The 15,808-nt window shown below is 38.6% G+C and overlaps 1 protein-coding gene across 11 annotated transcripts in view; it reads right to left on the minus strand.

Moving 5' to 3' along the window:
- The window catches only part of LOC122217771 (phospholipid-transporting ATPase IB-like), a 220,755-nt gene that overhangs the window by 22,792 nt on the left and 182,155 nt on the right, over nucleotides 1-15,808 (minus strand). For 9 of the 11 annotated variants that reach the window (XM_042935461.1, XM_042935374.1, XM_042935929.1 and 6 more), the window contains 2 exons: nucleotides 13,607-13,714; nucleotides 620-708 (listed from right to left, as the gene is read on the minus strand). In XM_042935461.1, the coding sequence (XP_042791395.1) occupies nucleotides 620-708; nucleotides 13,607-13,714 (197 nt within the window). Of the gene's footprint in view, nucleotides 1-619; nucleotides 709-13,606; nucleotides 13,715-15,808 lie in introns of those variants that run through there. The other 2 variants (XM_042936009.1, XR_006201859.1) reach the window with 2 other exon arrangements.

The following is a 15,808-nucleotide window of genomic DNA, read 5'->3' on the forward strand; positions in this document are numbered from 1 at the left end:
TTCTGATTTTTAAAGCTTGTAATTTCATGGGTTCTTTATCTGTAACATTAGGGATTTCAGGGATTTCTAACACCTTAGTTAAAAGCTTTTTTTTCCTGTTGGATTTGGTAAGAAAAAAAAGGGGGGGGGAGTTTCTGTCATCTAATACCTAAATATTCTGGGGGAACTATATTTAATAGATTCTTATTTCCCATGTTTTTAAAAAGTGAAGAATGTCTTTCTAATTTGAACATCTTCCTCCTGTTTCTTATTTTGTTATTAGTTTTTAATCTGTGATCCTCTGGTATCAGGTATTGGTTCCTCTAAAATGGACAGAAGTCCCATTTCTAAAGAGTAAGTGGATGACCTTTCAGGAAAGATCATGAACTAGGTACTTCACTACCAAATTTACCTCTCATGTATTTTGATAACATCTTTCCCCCCCCCCCCCAAATTGGTTGCTGGGAAATCTACGGTGGTGAAAGGCAGAAGACATTTACTTCTAAAAGTCCCATGACTGTTAATATTCATCAAGTGGCAAATTTTCAAATTCAACTTAATTTGAAGACTACATAATTGGAAAAGAAGAATTAACCATGACAGTATATTTTTTTGGTTACTACCTTAATTTTCAACTTACGATGTCCATAGTAGATTTAGAATCAGGCACACAATAGGGACTATGAAGAAACCCAGCCAGAAGTGTGGACAAACCAGGACCACACTGACCTGCAAATAAATAGAAATAAAGAGTATTTACATAGGAATCTTTTAGTTTGTTAGTATTGAGTACCACGTGTAACTTTCAGTTTCCCTTCTCCTCCACAAAAACCTCGAGATGCAGGTGTGGATGCAGTCATAGGAGTCTAGAACTACTCAATCAGTATAAGTACGTAAAACCTAAATATAGTATCAGCTAACTTAATTCAATAGTATATTCTATAAACAGTCAACCAAGTAAATATTTTGATCAAATAAGTTTTATCTCAGGAATGCAAGCGTGGTTCAACCTTATGTTACCTAGCTATACAACTTTACTTAACTTCTAGACATTGTGTGTAAGACAGTTGTGCCATTCTAGTCCCCTGCGAAAAATCAGTCTTCTCTCTGCCTGATCAATTGGTAGCTAACTGATCACTTTAGTTGAATCAGGACTGTACTGATTTAAGACTGGGTAAGGCTCTGTATTGTATATATTTTTAATTTTCTGTATATGCTGATGTTTCAATATCTTAACAAAAAACCTTTCTGTGTGGAGACTGCCCCTCCCAGAGCTAGTCAGTTCTTACAGATAGGAAGATCTCAGCGGGGAGGATGCCTTTGATCTGCAAACTAATCCACAGCCCTCTCTCCTCTATCTGGCCCATATACCCCAGGAGGCATTATTCCTTTGCCATAATCATTCCAGAACCAGGTAACAGGCAACTAGAAACCACCTTATAGTCCAAAGCCTGCAAAAAATCATTTAAACTAGCCATTCCTGGGCTGTTCACCCTGCTCTGCCTTGCCTTTCCCATGGAAGCCCCAATAAAGGCAAGGCCTAAGCAATCCTCAGCTCCTGTGTTCCTCCTCCTGACCACCCTGGTCTCTTTCCCATGTGGCATGCTGTGATTTATCTTTAGGACCTGTGGGAATAATACATGTTATTAAAATGGCTATAGTAAGTCCTTACCAGTAAGTAATTACTTTAAATGTAAACGGATTAAATTCTCCAATCAAAAGACATAGAGTGACTGGATAAATAAAAAAGATCCAACAATATGCCACTGATAAGAGACTCATGTCAGCTTTCAGGCCACATAGGCAAAAGTAAGGGGATTGAAAAAAATATTACAAGTAAATGGTAACCAAAAGAGAGCAGGAGTGGCTATATTAATATTAGATAAAATAAACATTCAGGCCAAATCAGTCATAAGAGACAAAGAAGGTCACTATATAGTATTATGGAGGTCAATTTATTAAGAGGATATGAGAATTATAAGTTTGTTTGCACCTGACATTGGAGCCCCTAAATATTTAAACCATAAACAAAACTGAAGGGGGAAATTCACAGCAATATAATAATAGGGAATTCAATTCCCCACTTTCAACAATGGAAAGATCATTTGGACAGAAAATCGATAGGAAACAGCTGTCCTCAATAACACAATAGACAAAATGGACCTTATAGGCATATTCAGAACATTCCATCCAACAGCACCAGAATACACATTCTTTTCCAGTGCACATGGAACATTCTCCAGGATAGATTACATGTTGGGCCACAAAGCAAGCCTTAACAAATTTAAGAAGATTGAAATAACATCAAGTATTTTTTTCCCTGATCATAATTATATTTAATTAGAAATCAGTACTAGGAGGAAAACTGGATAAAATCACAAATAATGTGGAAATTAAACAACACACTACTGAATAATCCAACGGGTCAAAGAAATCAAAAGGGAAACCACTCATGCATCTCTGGAATAAATCCTACTTGATTGTGATGAATGATTTCTTTAATGCACAGTTGCATTTGGTTTGCTAATATTTTGTTGAAGATTTTTGCATCTATGTTTATCAGAGATATTGGCCTGTAGTTATCTTTTTTGTAGTGTCTATCTGATTTTGGCATCAGGGTAATGCTGGCCTTATAGAATGAATTTGGAAGTCTTCCTTCCTTTTTTAGAAGTGTGAGAAGAATACATATTAACTCTTATTTAAATGTTTGGTAGAATTCACTTGTGAAGCTATCTATTCCTGGACTTTTGTTTGTTGGGAGTGTTTTGATTATCAGTTCAGTTTCATTACTTAGTAATTCATCTGTTCAAATTTTCTTTTCCTTATTCAGTTTTGGAAGATTGTATGTTTCTAGGAATTTATCAGTTTCTTCTAGGTCGTCTAATTCATTGGCCTGTAATTTTTATAGTCTCTTATAATCCTTTGTATTCCTGTGGTATCAGTTGTTATTTCTCATTCTATATTTCTGATTTTATTGACTTGAGTCCTCTCTCTCTCATTTTCTAGATGAATCTGGCTAAAGGTGTATCAATTTTGTTCATCTTTTCAAAGAAACAAACTCCTGATTTCATTGATCTTTTCTATTTTTGGTCTTTATTTCTTTTATTTTTGCTCTAGTCTTTATTACGAACATTACTTTGAATTTTTTATTGGGCATATTGCTGATTTCAGTTTCATTTAGATCTTTTTCTGTAACTTTGTCCTGTTCTTTCATTTGGTACATATTCTTCGGTCTCTTCATTTTGTCTAACTTTCTGTGTTTGTTTCCATGTATTATTAGGGAGGTCAGCTGTGTCTCCTGGTCTTGGAAGTAGTGATCTTGTAGAAGAGAGGCCCTGTGGGGCCCTGCAGCACAGCGTTCCCTGGTCACCAGAACTAGGTGTTCCAGAAGTATCTCCCGTGTGGGCTGTCTGCACCCTACTGTTATGGCTGGGCCACATTTGCCTTTAGCCCCATCAGCTACAGTGACCTCCTTTGCCTGCTGTGGACACACTGGGCAGGGTTTGGTCTCTGCACTGCTGAGGTCCTGTCGATCAGTGTGATACACCAGATTAACAAGACAAAGGATAAAAAACTAGACAGTCATCTCAGTAGATGCAGAAAAGCACTTGACAAAATGCAACATCCATTTGCAATAAAAACTCTCAACCAAGTGAGTTTAGAGGGAACACAGCTCAACATAATTAAGGCCATATAAGAAAAATCCACAGCTAACATGATATGCAGTGGTGAAAAACTGAGAGCTTTTCCTCTAAGATCAGTAACATGACAAGGATGTTCATTTTTACCACTTTTATTCAATGTAGTACTGGGAGCCCTAGCTGCAGCAGTCAGACAATAAAAAGAAATAAAAGGCATCCAAATTGGTAAGGATGAAGTAAAACCGTCACTGTTTGCAGATGGCATGATAGTATATATAGAAAATTCTAGACTCCGCCAAACAACTATTAGAACCCATGAATGAGTTCACTAAGGTCACAGGATATAAAATCAATGCACAGAGATCTGTTGTATTTCTGTACACTAAGAATGAAGTAGCAGAAAGAAATTAAGAAAACCATCCCACTTAAAATTTTATTCAAAAAGAATAAAATACCTAGGAATAAACTTAACCAAAGAAATGAAACATCTGTACTCTAAAAACTGTAAAACATTGATGAAAGAAATTTTAAATGACACAAATGGAAAGATATTCCATCCTCATGGATTAGAAGAATTAATATTGTTAAAATGTCCATATTATGCAAAGCAATCTGTAGATTCCATTCAATCTCTATCGAAATACCAATAGTACTTTTTACAGAACTAGAACACGTAATACTAAATTTGAGTGGAACTACAAAAGACACCAAATAGCCGAAGCAATCTTGAGAAAAGAACAAAACTGGAGGTATCACGATCCTAGATTTTGATCCCTACAAGCTATAGTAATCAAAACAGTATGGCACAAAATAGACATGTAGATCAATGGAAAAGAATAGAGAGCTCAGAAATAAACCCCTGCTTATATGGTCAATTAATCTATGACAAAGGAAGCAAGACCATAAAATGGGGGAAAGACACTCTTTTCAATAAATGATGTTGAGAAACCTGGACAGCTATACACAGAAGAATGAAACTGAACCACTTTCTTACACCATACACAAAAATAAAGTGGATTAAAGTGAGACCTGAAACCATAAAGCTCCTGGAAGAAAACATAGGTGTAATCTTTTTGACATCAGCGCTAGGAACATTTTTCTAGATATGTTTCCTCAGACAAGGGGGGGAAAAAAGCAAAAGTCAACTATTTGGACTACACCCAAATGAAAAGCTTTTGCACAGCAAAGGAAACCATCAACAAAACAAAAGACATCCTACTGAACAGGAGATATTTGCAAATCATATATCCAATCAGAACCTAACATCCAAAATATACAAAGAACTTACAGAACTCAGCAACAACAAAACTAAACTAAATTGGACCCGAATAGACATTTTTCCAAGGAAGATTTATAGATGGTCAATAGAGGTTTCCTGAGGGAGGGGCCGGGATGCTGGAGCAGCATGGAAGTTCTCTGCTTCTCTCGTCCCTGAAATCCAACCAGATGAGCACCAAGCCATTTTGCACACCTAGAAAATTGATCTGAGGATGAACACAACAATCTGCATACTTGAGCCACAGAACTTGGCAGAGAGGTAAACTGGGGGAGAGAGGCCATGGAGGGTAGAGAGCTGTTTTTGCAGAGAGAGGACAGAGAAAGGGGGCAGAGTACAGGAAAAGCACTCGCGCTGAAAGTAGCTGGAGGGAAAGAGTGGAAACAGCCACAAGTAACTGGACAAGAAAGGGAGAAAGGAGAGGGTTTCAATACCATTAGGGCTCTATGAACAGGGGAGAGCAGTCAGAAATTCCGCAGCTCAATACCTGGCAGTGCTCTGGTGGGAAGGGCGAATCCCCGGGAGCAGGCAGTGAGGTCCGAGGTCTGGGGGCTACGTGGGGAGAAGCAGTTCCCCTGCTAGGAGGGCATTTGGTAGAGGACCTCCCCACAGGCAAAGGTCCCAGCGGACCCCAGGGAACAGCCACGTTTGCTGGCATTGAAACAAAGATGCCAGGATGAGGTCAAACCTGGTGCCGGTTGTGCGTTGTGATTTACCACAGCCCCTTAACCTCTTCTGTGCAATTGCACGAACTTCTGCTGGGGTGAGCCGGCACCCAGCCATTGCTCAGTGAGACCCTCCCCCAGAGGGTTGGAGCAGGTCCAAGCCACAGGGCCCTCAGAAGTGGGGGGGGTGGGGGGGGGGGGTTGGAAACAGCCCCGTCTGAAATAAAATTCTGGACGGAGGTGCTGCGCGGCAGGTTGGCTTGAATGCAGACAGTGTAGAAGCAGGGAGTGGACAGAAAACAGAGACATAGGAGGGTTGCTTGACTGCTGGTCAGTGAGAGTGCAGTGTTCCCGTGCCAGACTGGGAGGCTGGGTAATGCCATTTTCCCCTCTTCCACACACGTGCACCGTCCATCCCCCTAAGCTAAGCAGAGCCACCTAGTGGAGAATCGAGCCGTTACACCAAGCCCCATCCAACTGCACCAACCAAGCCCTAGAGGACCACAAGTCTCTCCGCCTCCTAAGTGTACAGATACACGGTGCTTTATAGTTTGGCTTCCAGGGCAAACTGGACGTAATTTCGTTTCGATTTCATTCTGTTCGCTGGTCCATCTATTTGGTTTTTTTTTTTTTCCTTTTTTTTCTCTTAATCTTGAATACAGAATAAGAAAAAATTTATTTTTATTTTCCGTTTTTATAAATTTTTAAAAATTTTTTACTATATTTTTTTGTAAACTTTTCTATTCTACTTCCTACAGACCAATAGACACATGAAAGGCTACCTCACATCACTAGTCGTCAGTAATCATCAGAGAAATGCAAATCAAAACCGTAGTGAGACATCACCTTGTATCTCAGAATGGCCAGAAATAAATAACAAATGTTGGTGAGGATGTGGAGGAAAAGGAACCCTTGTGCATTGTTGAGAATGTAAATTGATGCAGCCACTGTGGAGAACAGCATGGAGGTCCCTCGAATTTTTTTTTTTTTTTAATTTTTTAATTTTTTTTTATTTTTTAATATATGAAATTTACTGTCAAATTGGTTTCCATACAACACCCAGTGCTCATCCCAAAAGGTGCCCTCCTCAATACCCATCACCCACCCTGTCCTCCCTCCCACCCTGCCCTCCCTCCCACCCCCCATCAACCCTCAGTTTGTTCTCAGTTTTTTAACAGTCTCTAATGCTTTGGCTCTTAGAGTGGGAGAGGTCCCTCGAATTTAAAAAGCAATAATGTATGATCCAGTAATTCCAGTACTGGGTATTTACCCAAAGAAAAAGAAAACACTACTTCAAAAACATATGTGCACCCCTCTATTTATTGCAGCATTATGTACAGTAGCCAAGACATGGATGCAACTTAAGTGTCTGTCAGGGGATGAATGGATAAAGAAATGGGGTGTGTGTGTGTGTGTGTGTGTGTGTGTATTATTTTCATAGTAAAAAATGATATCTTGGTATTTATGACATCACAGGTAGACCTAGAGGGTATTATGCTAAGTGAAACACATCAGACAGAGAAGACAAATACCCTATGATTTGATTTACATATGGAATCTAAAAACAAATGAATAAACAAACAGAAACAGACCCATAAATACAGAGAACAGTCTGGTGGTTGTCAGAGGGTTGGGGATGAGAGGATTGGTGAAATGGGTAAAGAGGAGTGGAAGGTACAGGCTTCCAGTTATTGAATGAATAAGTCTTGGGATTAAAGGTAAAGCGTGGTGAATGAATATAATCAAGGATATCGTAATAGCATCGTATGGTGACGGAGGGCAGTTACACTTGAAGTGAGATAGCATAATATATAGAGTTGTTGAATCACTATCTTGTACACTTGAAATTAAGTAACACTGTATGTTAATTGTACTTTAAAAAGAAGGTACAACAACAAAAGTTCAGAAACAAAAGAGGAAACTGGAAAGTATCTGTGGACAAACAAAAATGGAAACACAACATATCAACACTTACGGGCTGTGGCAAAAGCAGTTTTAAGAAGGAAGTTTATAGTAATAAATGTTTACGTCAAGAAAAAAAGATCTCAAACGAGCTAGCTTAACAACTTGGGAGCTAGAGAAACAAGAACAACCAAGCCCGCAGCTCGCCAAAAGGAAGGAAATAATAAAGAATAGAGCAGAAATAAATAAAACAGGATTCTAGGACAATGGCAGAATAGGAAGCAATGGGGAGCTGTCTGCCCCCCGCCCCCGACAGTAGTTGCACTCATAGGATGTGTCTGTTATAATTGTTTTTGAACCCTGGAATCTGTTGAAGGCTTGCATATTCCAGGGGGTAACTTGCAAAATTAAACCGTGTTTGGTTTTGGTCAGTTTCAGCTGTCTGCCCAGTAGCCGCTCCCATCATGTACTCCCAGCCAAGTGGCACATGTTGCTGAAGCATCTCGCATACAGGTTAGGGGAATTTGGCTGAGGGAAAAGGACCCCGTTCTCCAAGTATCGGGGGAGTCTGCTCTGATCACGCACCGCTGCTGCTGATCACAGACGTGCAAAGAGGCACAGTGTTTTCCGCAGTGGCTGCACCAGTTTACACTCCCACCGACGGTGCTCAGCACTTCTCTTTTCGCCACATCCTCACCAACACTTGTCATTTCCCGTATTTTTGATAGTAGCCATTCTGACTGTTCGGAGGCGATATCTCTTTGTGGTTCCGATTTGTGTTTCACCGATGACGAGCAACGTTGAGTGTCTTTTCATGTGTCTGTTGGCCAACTGTATGTGAGACTCTTGACTTTTGTATGTATAACAAAAGCAATCAAACTAGGTAACTTCAGCACAAATGGAGTTACTTGCAGGAGGTTTGTTTTTACTGGTTTGCTAAATAGATTTCCTGCGTGCTATGCCAGACTCAGAGTGGAAAACCTTTTCTGTGACGTGCGCGTGACGAAAATCAATAGATCTTCTGTATGTAAACACTTTGCCTTTGCTAGCAGTCTTGGCAGTTTTGCCAAGGGTAAAGACATGATTTATGAATAGAAATAAAAATCACAGGAAAGGAAGAAATTAAATATATCTTTGCTACAAGCGTCAAGGAGTTTTCACTCTCAGGATTTGAGTATATTTTAAGAACTGAAACAATACATATCCTTAACACCCTGGACCCAGAAACGGGTAGCTCAAGCCCAGAGTAACTGGCTTATTATTGTTTGGCTCTCTCAGTGGAGAACAGCTTTCTTCTAGACGTATGCATGAAAGGTGTATTGGGGAAATGATTTTTAAAGGAACTGAGGAACAAGTAAGAAAAAAATATTTCATTTAATATCTAAACAACAAACTGCATATTCCTTCACCTTAACACTCAACTTATGCTTAAAACATTCAGAAAAGTACGAGATTTAAAATGATAAATTTTAGTTTGTTTTTGTGTATGATGTAAGAAAGTGGTCCAGTTGCATTCTTTTATATCTAGCTGCCCAGTTTTCTCAACATCATTTGTTGAAGAGAATGTCTTTTTCCTATTGCATATTCTTGAAGAATAATTGGTCATATAATAATGGGTTTATTTCTGGGTTCTCTATTCTGTTCCTTTGATCTATGCGTCTGTTTTTGTGCCAGCACCATACTGTTTTGTTTACTACAGATTTGTAATATATCTTGAAATACGGGATTGCGATACCTCTAGTTTTGTTCTTTTTTCTCAAGATTGCTTTGGCTATTTGGTATCTTTTGTAGTCCCACTCAAATTTAAGGATTATTTGTTCTAGTTCTGTGAAAATGCTGTTGGTATTTTGATAGGGATTGCACTAAACGTGTAGATTGCTTTGGGTAGTATAGACATTTTAACGATATTTATTCTCCCAATCGATGAGCATGGAATACCTTCCCATTTGTTTGTCATCTTCAGTTTCTTTCATCAATGTTTTATAGTTTTCAGAGTACAGATCTGTCACCTCCTTGGTTAAGTTTATTCCTAGGTACCTTCTTGGTTTTGGTGCAGTTGTAAATGGATTGTTTTCTTAATTTCTCTTTCTCCTACTTCGTTATTAACGTATAGAAATGCAGTGGATTTCTGTATGTTGATTTTGTGTCCTGCGACCTTACTGAATTCATTTATAAAGTCCAGTAGTTTGTTTGTTTGTTTGTTTTTTTTGGTGGTGTCTTCAGTGTTTTCTACATACAGTATTATGTCATCTGCAAATAGTGACAGTTTTCCTTCTTCCTAACCAATTTGGGTGCCTTTTATTTCTTTTTCTTGTCTGATTGCTGTGGCTAGGACTTCTAGTACTATGTTGAAAAGAAGTGGTGAGAGTAGCTATCGTTTTCTTGTTCCTGATCTTAGGGTAAAAGTTCTCAGGTTTTCATTAAAATTCTCAATTTTAATACAGAATTTATGACGATATAAATATTCTCTCTTAAAATGGGAAAAAAACAGCCTATCACCATTCCCTTACTACAGCGCTTATTCCACCACATTATGAATTAAGGCTCATTTAAATATTTTATGATTTTAACAGCTTTATCAAGGCATAGTTTGACTTAAAATACACTGAACATATTTAAAGTGAACAATTTGATATGTTTGGCATACATTATACCCATGAGCTCATTAACACAAGCAGGAATATAACCAGCACCCCCAGAAGTCTCTTTATCCTTCAGTGTAAGCACTCCTTCCTGCCCTCGTGTGCCATTTACGACCCACCACCCCTGTCTCCAGTTTACTATTGATCTGCTTTCTGTCACTATAAATTTGTTGGAAATTTCTATAAACAGATCCATACAGTTTGTAAACTTCTTGGCCTGGTTTATTTCTCTCAACATAATTATTTTGAGAGCCATCCAAGTTGTTGTATATGTCAGCAGTTTATTCATTTTTATTGGTGAATAATAATTCAGTTGTATGGTGATTTGTCTTTTTATTCACCAGTCAATGCACTTTTGGGCTGTTTCCAGTTTGGGTTGCAAACAAGGCAGCCTTGAATATTTATATTCAAGTCTTTTTGTGGACGTATGCTTTCATTTCTTTTGGGTAAATATCAGGGAGTGGAATGACAGGGTCTTATGGTATATGTATGTTATACTTTTTTTCCACTTTTTTTTAACTTAAAGTTTAGTTAATTAACATACAGTGCCATATTGGTTCCAGGATTCAGTGATTTGTCACTTACATACAACACCCAGCACTCATCACAACAAGTGCCCTCCTTAATACTCATCACCCATCTAGCCCCATCTCCCCTCCACCTCCCTCCATCAACCCATGATTTGTTCTATATCATTAAGAGTCTCTTGTGGTTTGTTTCCCTCTCTTCTCTTATCCCCTTCTTCCCATATGCTCATCTATATGAAATCATATGGTATTTGTCTCTCTCTGATTGACCTAATTCACTTAGGATAATACATTCTGGCTCCATCAACATCATGGCAAATGGCAAGATTTCATTCTTTTTGATGGCTGAGTAATACTCCATTGTGTACATATACCACATCTTCTTTATCCATTAATCGGTTGATGGACGTTTGGGGTCTCTCCATAGTTTGGCTATTGTTGATAATGCTGCTAAAACATTGGGCATTATAGCATGTTAAATACATGCTATAACACATATGTTAAGACCTTTATGAAACTGCCAAACTGCTTTCCAAAGCATTTTACATTTTTTTATTAAAAAAATTTTTTTTTAACATTTATTTATTTTTGAAAGGCAGAGAGAGACACAGAACACTAGCGGGGGAGGGGCAGAGAGAGAAGGAGACACGGAATCTGAAGCAGGCTCCAGGTTCTGAGCTGTCAGCACAGAGCCGGAGAAAGCGTTTTACATTCTTATGCGCAGCATATGAGGGTGGCAGTTGCTTTACCTCCTCAGGGACACTTGGTGTTGACATTTTTATAGTTGCAGCCATTCTCATAGTTGTGTGCTGCTGTCTCAGTTTAGTTTTAATTTGTATTTATCTCATAACTAATGTTAAGCATCTTTTCTTTTCCTTTGTTATTCATATGTATTCTTCGGTGAAGTATCTATTTGAATATTTTGACCATTGTATAATTTGGTCATGTTATCTTTATTATTTCCTTTCTTCTCAGTTTGGGTTTCATTTGTCCTTTTTCTAGTTTCTTAACATGGAAGCTAGAGCTGATATTTGAGAACCTTCTTTTTTACAGACATGATTATGGTGCTAAAAATTTCCCTCTAAGTAATGCATCAGCTACATCCTATAAATTTTGATATGTCATGTTTTCATTTTCAGAGTTCATAATGCTAGTTTCCTCTTTGACATATAAATGGAGTGTGTCTGTTGCCCTTAACTCCTGGGTTGACTCTTAAACAGCGAATGTGCGGGGTGAGACTTTCAGAGACCCAGCAGAAAAGAGATGGCAGGTTGAAAAACCAAGCAAAGACGTGGCACCCACCCAGTGCTGGGGAGACAGAGATTGTAGTTTAAGCCTTGCCAAATGGGAATGCCCTTGGTAAACATTCGGGGTCTTCCCGAGATCCCAGAAAAGCCATGGCCTAGATGTAAATGCCTCAAATTAGAAGAAAGTACTACCTACACCATGGAAATAATAACTACCATGGCCTCAAGGGAAAACAAAACTTCAAACAACCCTGGACCCTATCAAAGTCTTTCCCTGATACTGTGCTTCTCACTTCACTATGGCTGCCTCTTCTTGAGGGTTTTGTCCCTCAAGTCCAGGCATTTCAGCAGCCTAGGACTCTGAATTCTACCTCCCAGTAGAATCACTCCCAGTAAGATCACTGGGAGTGATCCAGTTATCTTCCCAGTAAGATCACTGCATTCACTTTGGGCTTCTTTTCTTGCACTGCAAGCTGAGAAATGCTTATAGGGAAGGAGCCAGGGTAAAGAAGGAAAGGATGGAAAAGGCTTCCCTTTTTTTCAAGAATCATTCCGAGTATTATCTCTGTTCGTTTCTAGCCAGTGTCTTCAAACAATTCTTATATCTTGTTTAGTTTTCAGAGTTGTTTTTGTCAGGTTCATCCAATCCTGGCCACTTGGTCAGGCTAAAACAAGAAGTCTCTTAAAATTCTTATTTCCTGGGAAGTGGGCTGCCATGATCCAGGGGTACAAGGGTCATCTCCCATTTCCACAGAGAAAGACAGGAGTGTGAAGGATGACCGTGTGGTAGACAGACCACTGGGATTGAACCGGACAACTCTGGACCTGTGTTTCTCCATTTGGCAAGTGAATAACTTTGGACCAAGGCTACCTCTAGTCCTAAAATCATAATTCTGTGATCCATTTTGTAGGCATCATAGGCCTATTCCCCATAATAGGTATAGACAAAGTAGAATTTATAAATATGTAAACAATTGTAAAAGTCTAAAAATTATATCACCTCTGAGGTTTAACATAAGTGAAATGAAAGTTTCTAATATTTAGAAGCTGGAGCTTCTGGAGGTCCAAGGAATGTCCATTCTGGTAAAACATTTCAAATAAAAATGGTTTCTTAGTTGCCATACATTCCTTATAACAAGTACCTAATAATTTAAGCATATAGCACATTAACATGAAAAATATAACTACAATATTAGCTATTTTAGATGATTGTGATTATAGCTTTTATCAGTTAGGCACAAAAGATAACAATTTTGGAAACCATAGCTAAGTAATTTTGAAGTTTGAAGTAATGCGATTTCGATAAAACAATATTATAACTAAAACTTCAACCAGAATTTAGTTGGGTCACCAGCTATTTCTAATTGTGTTGATTTCATCTTTTCTTTCCAAATTACTTTGAAAGTAGGTAGCAGACTGTTATTATTTAAAAAAATTTTTTTTTAACGTTTATTTATTTTTGAGACAGAGAGAGACAGAGCATGAACAGGGGAGGGGCAGAGAGAGAGGGAGACACAGAATCTGAAACGGGATCCAGCCTCCGAGCTGTCAGCACAGAGCCCGACGCGGGGCTCGAACTCACGGACCGTGAGATCGTGACCTGAGCCGAAGTCGGACGCTTAACCGACCAAGCCACCCAGGCGCCCCACAGACTGTTATTATTAACAAACATAAGTTTTCATGAGGAATGTAAAGCATACTCACCACTGACAGTTACTAGAACTAACCTGTCCTGTCATTTCAGGAGCAACAGGAATGGTGGGCCATAAGAAAGAGTAAATTGCAAAAAACACCAGCCATATAATTATGCTTCCCCAAATTGCCAGATGATTAAACTGCAGAAAGAAAAATATTACAGAAACCCTTCAGCCTTTTCCATTTAAAAGGAAGAAATTATTTAACTCTATCAACTGTCCGGGCCATATGTTCTCACGTGAAGAAAATGACACTCTTTTGATTTCTTGACACTTGAGCTTTCCTTTCTAACATCCTTCTCAAAATAAAGTTTGAACAGAAATCGAGAGGGGTAAAAATTTGACCTTATCGTATATGTCCTGCATGAATAATTCTGGGAAAATGGCAGAAGTTGTGATTCTTAGACTGAATGAAACTGGAGGGTTTTCTGTGCATATCAAGTCCCTATGTCAGTCAGATCAAGGTAATCTTGGGTGAAGGATCACTGTCTGTGCCTGGGGCTAGAAACTGCCGAATTCTTAATGGTAAATGATAAGAAGGCAGGTCCTTCTGTTGATCTGATCTGTTGCCTTGTATGATTTGTGTTCGCAGAGGAATCGTCATGACAATGAGTAGGAGACCTGTGCTCTAAACCTGGTCGTACTGGGTACCTCAGAGTTATCATCTGTGCATAAATCAGTGATTTGCTAGATGAGATAATCTCTTAAGGGTTCAAGTGCTGTCATCCTAGTAGGTACTGCTCATTGCTTCATCCTATCTGAACAACAAAAATATGGAGGGAAAAACCCCAATCTGCTGTTTATTAGAGTATTTATTGTTACTTGTTTATGAGTCACTTTCAAAGGCAGTTTTTTTACACTGTTTGGAAATCATCTCTTACTCAAAGGATTTCTCTCTTGTGGTCACGTAGGAGATGGTGGAGAAGAGCATCCGCTCAAGAGTGTGAGCTTTAAACTCTTCTAACACTTGAGTGCATTTTCATGTAACCATTCCCTTAGAGTTGGCATAAGCATGAGCCGCAATGTGAGGCATTCTGCGTGGCTTGGATCCCAGGTGGGTTTCTGTCGGGACCATCCCCTGGGGGACAGCAGTAAGCCACCATTGCTGCTCTAAGATATATCCTGTTATCTCTGCCCTGGCTCCTTCTCTGTACCTAAATAGTGGCTTGCAGAATCTTCTTCCCCAGTGAAGAAGCACAAGCTCCCTCCTGGACTCTCCACACAGGGCAGAGCAGCCTCTGACCAAACGGGAGCACCAGTCCCTTTTCTTTGCTGCCCTGATCCCCAGGCTCCTTCCTAGCCAACATGTGAGCTGGAGGGCAGGAGCCTGGTAGCCTGTAGGCCAGAAGAGACCTCTGTGTTTTGTTCAGTCTGCTTTGGCCTTGAAATGATGCCGTATTCATAAATGAGATTCACCGTATGTGGGTAGTGTAAGGTCATCGTGGATCTAAGAAACATTCATACTGCAGGGAACTTAATAACAATTAAAAGGAGGAATAGAAAATAACTGCTTGTTTATGTTACATTAATGCAGTATAATACCACATTTACAAGTGGTGTGCCTTATGAATTGCTAATAAAATAATTTTTGTTCGACACACTTCAGTCCCACCTTTATGTTGATGTTCAGTTGGGGACAGGAGCAGTGAGAACTGTGTTGATTACACAGGAGCAGAAACTCATGATATGCTACATAATCTTAGCTCTCCAAAAGTGACAGACCGGTTAAAATTCATTTTCTGTCATAAACTTTGGAGTGCAACTTGGAAAACAACTGATTTATAGGTGTATATGTACCTACATATAGATTCACTTAAATTACTGATCAGTTTATAAAACATTCTACGTATCAGAAGTTCCACTTTTAATAATATCCTAGGGAAATTATTACTCATGTCTGTAAATACACAAGTACATCTGTGTTCATAACAGTACTGATTATATATCATTTACAGTAACAGAAGTTAAAAAACAATTATTCTAAAAATATAAATAAGTACCCAAGTGATAAAATATTATACAGTCATTAAATGAGGTATAAATGTTAAAGATATGGAAAAATGTTAAAGATCTAGTGTCTAGTGAAAAAAAGCAAATCATAAACTATTAGGTACATTAGAATTCTATTTTTATGAAAAATAAATAAATAAAACAAAGACTGAAAAATAGAAACCAAAATGTCCATGTCATTGACATTGAAACGTATAAGCAATTTTTATTTCTTTCCTTTTCTGT

The sequence above is a fragment of the Panthera leo genome, chromosome A1, assembly GCF_018350215.1.
Source record: "Panthera leo isolate Ple1 chromosome A1, P.leo_Ple1_pat1.1, whole genome shotgun sequence".
In the NCBI taxonomy this organism is placed as follows: Eukaryota; Metazoa; Chordata; class Mammalia; order Carnivora; family Felidae; genus Panthera; species Panthera leo.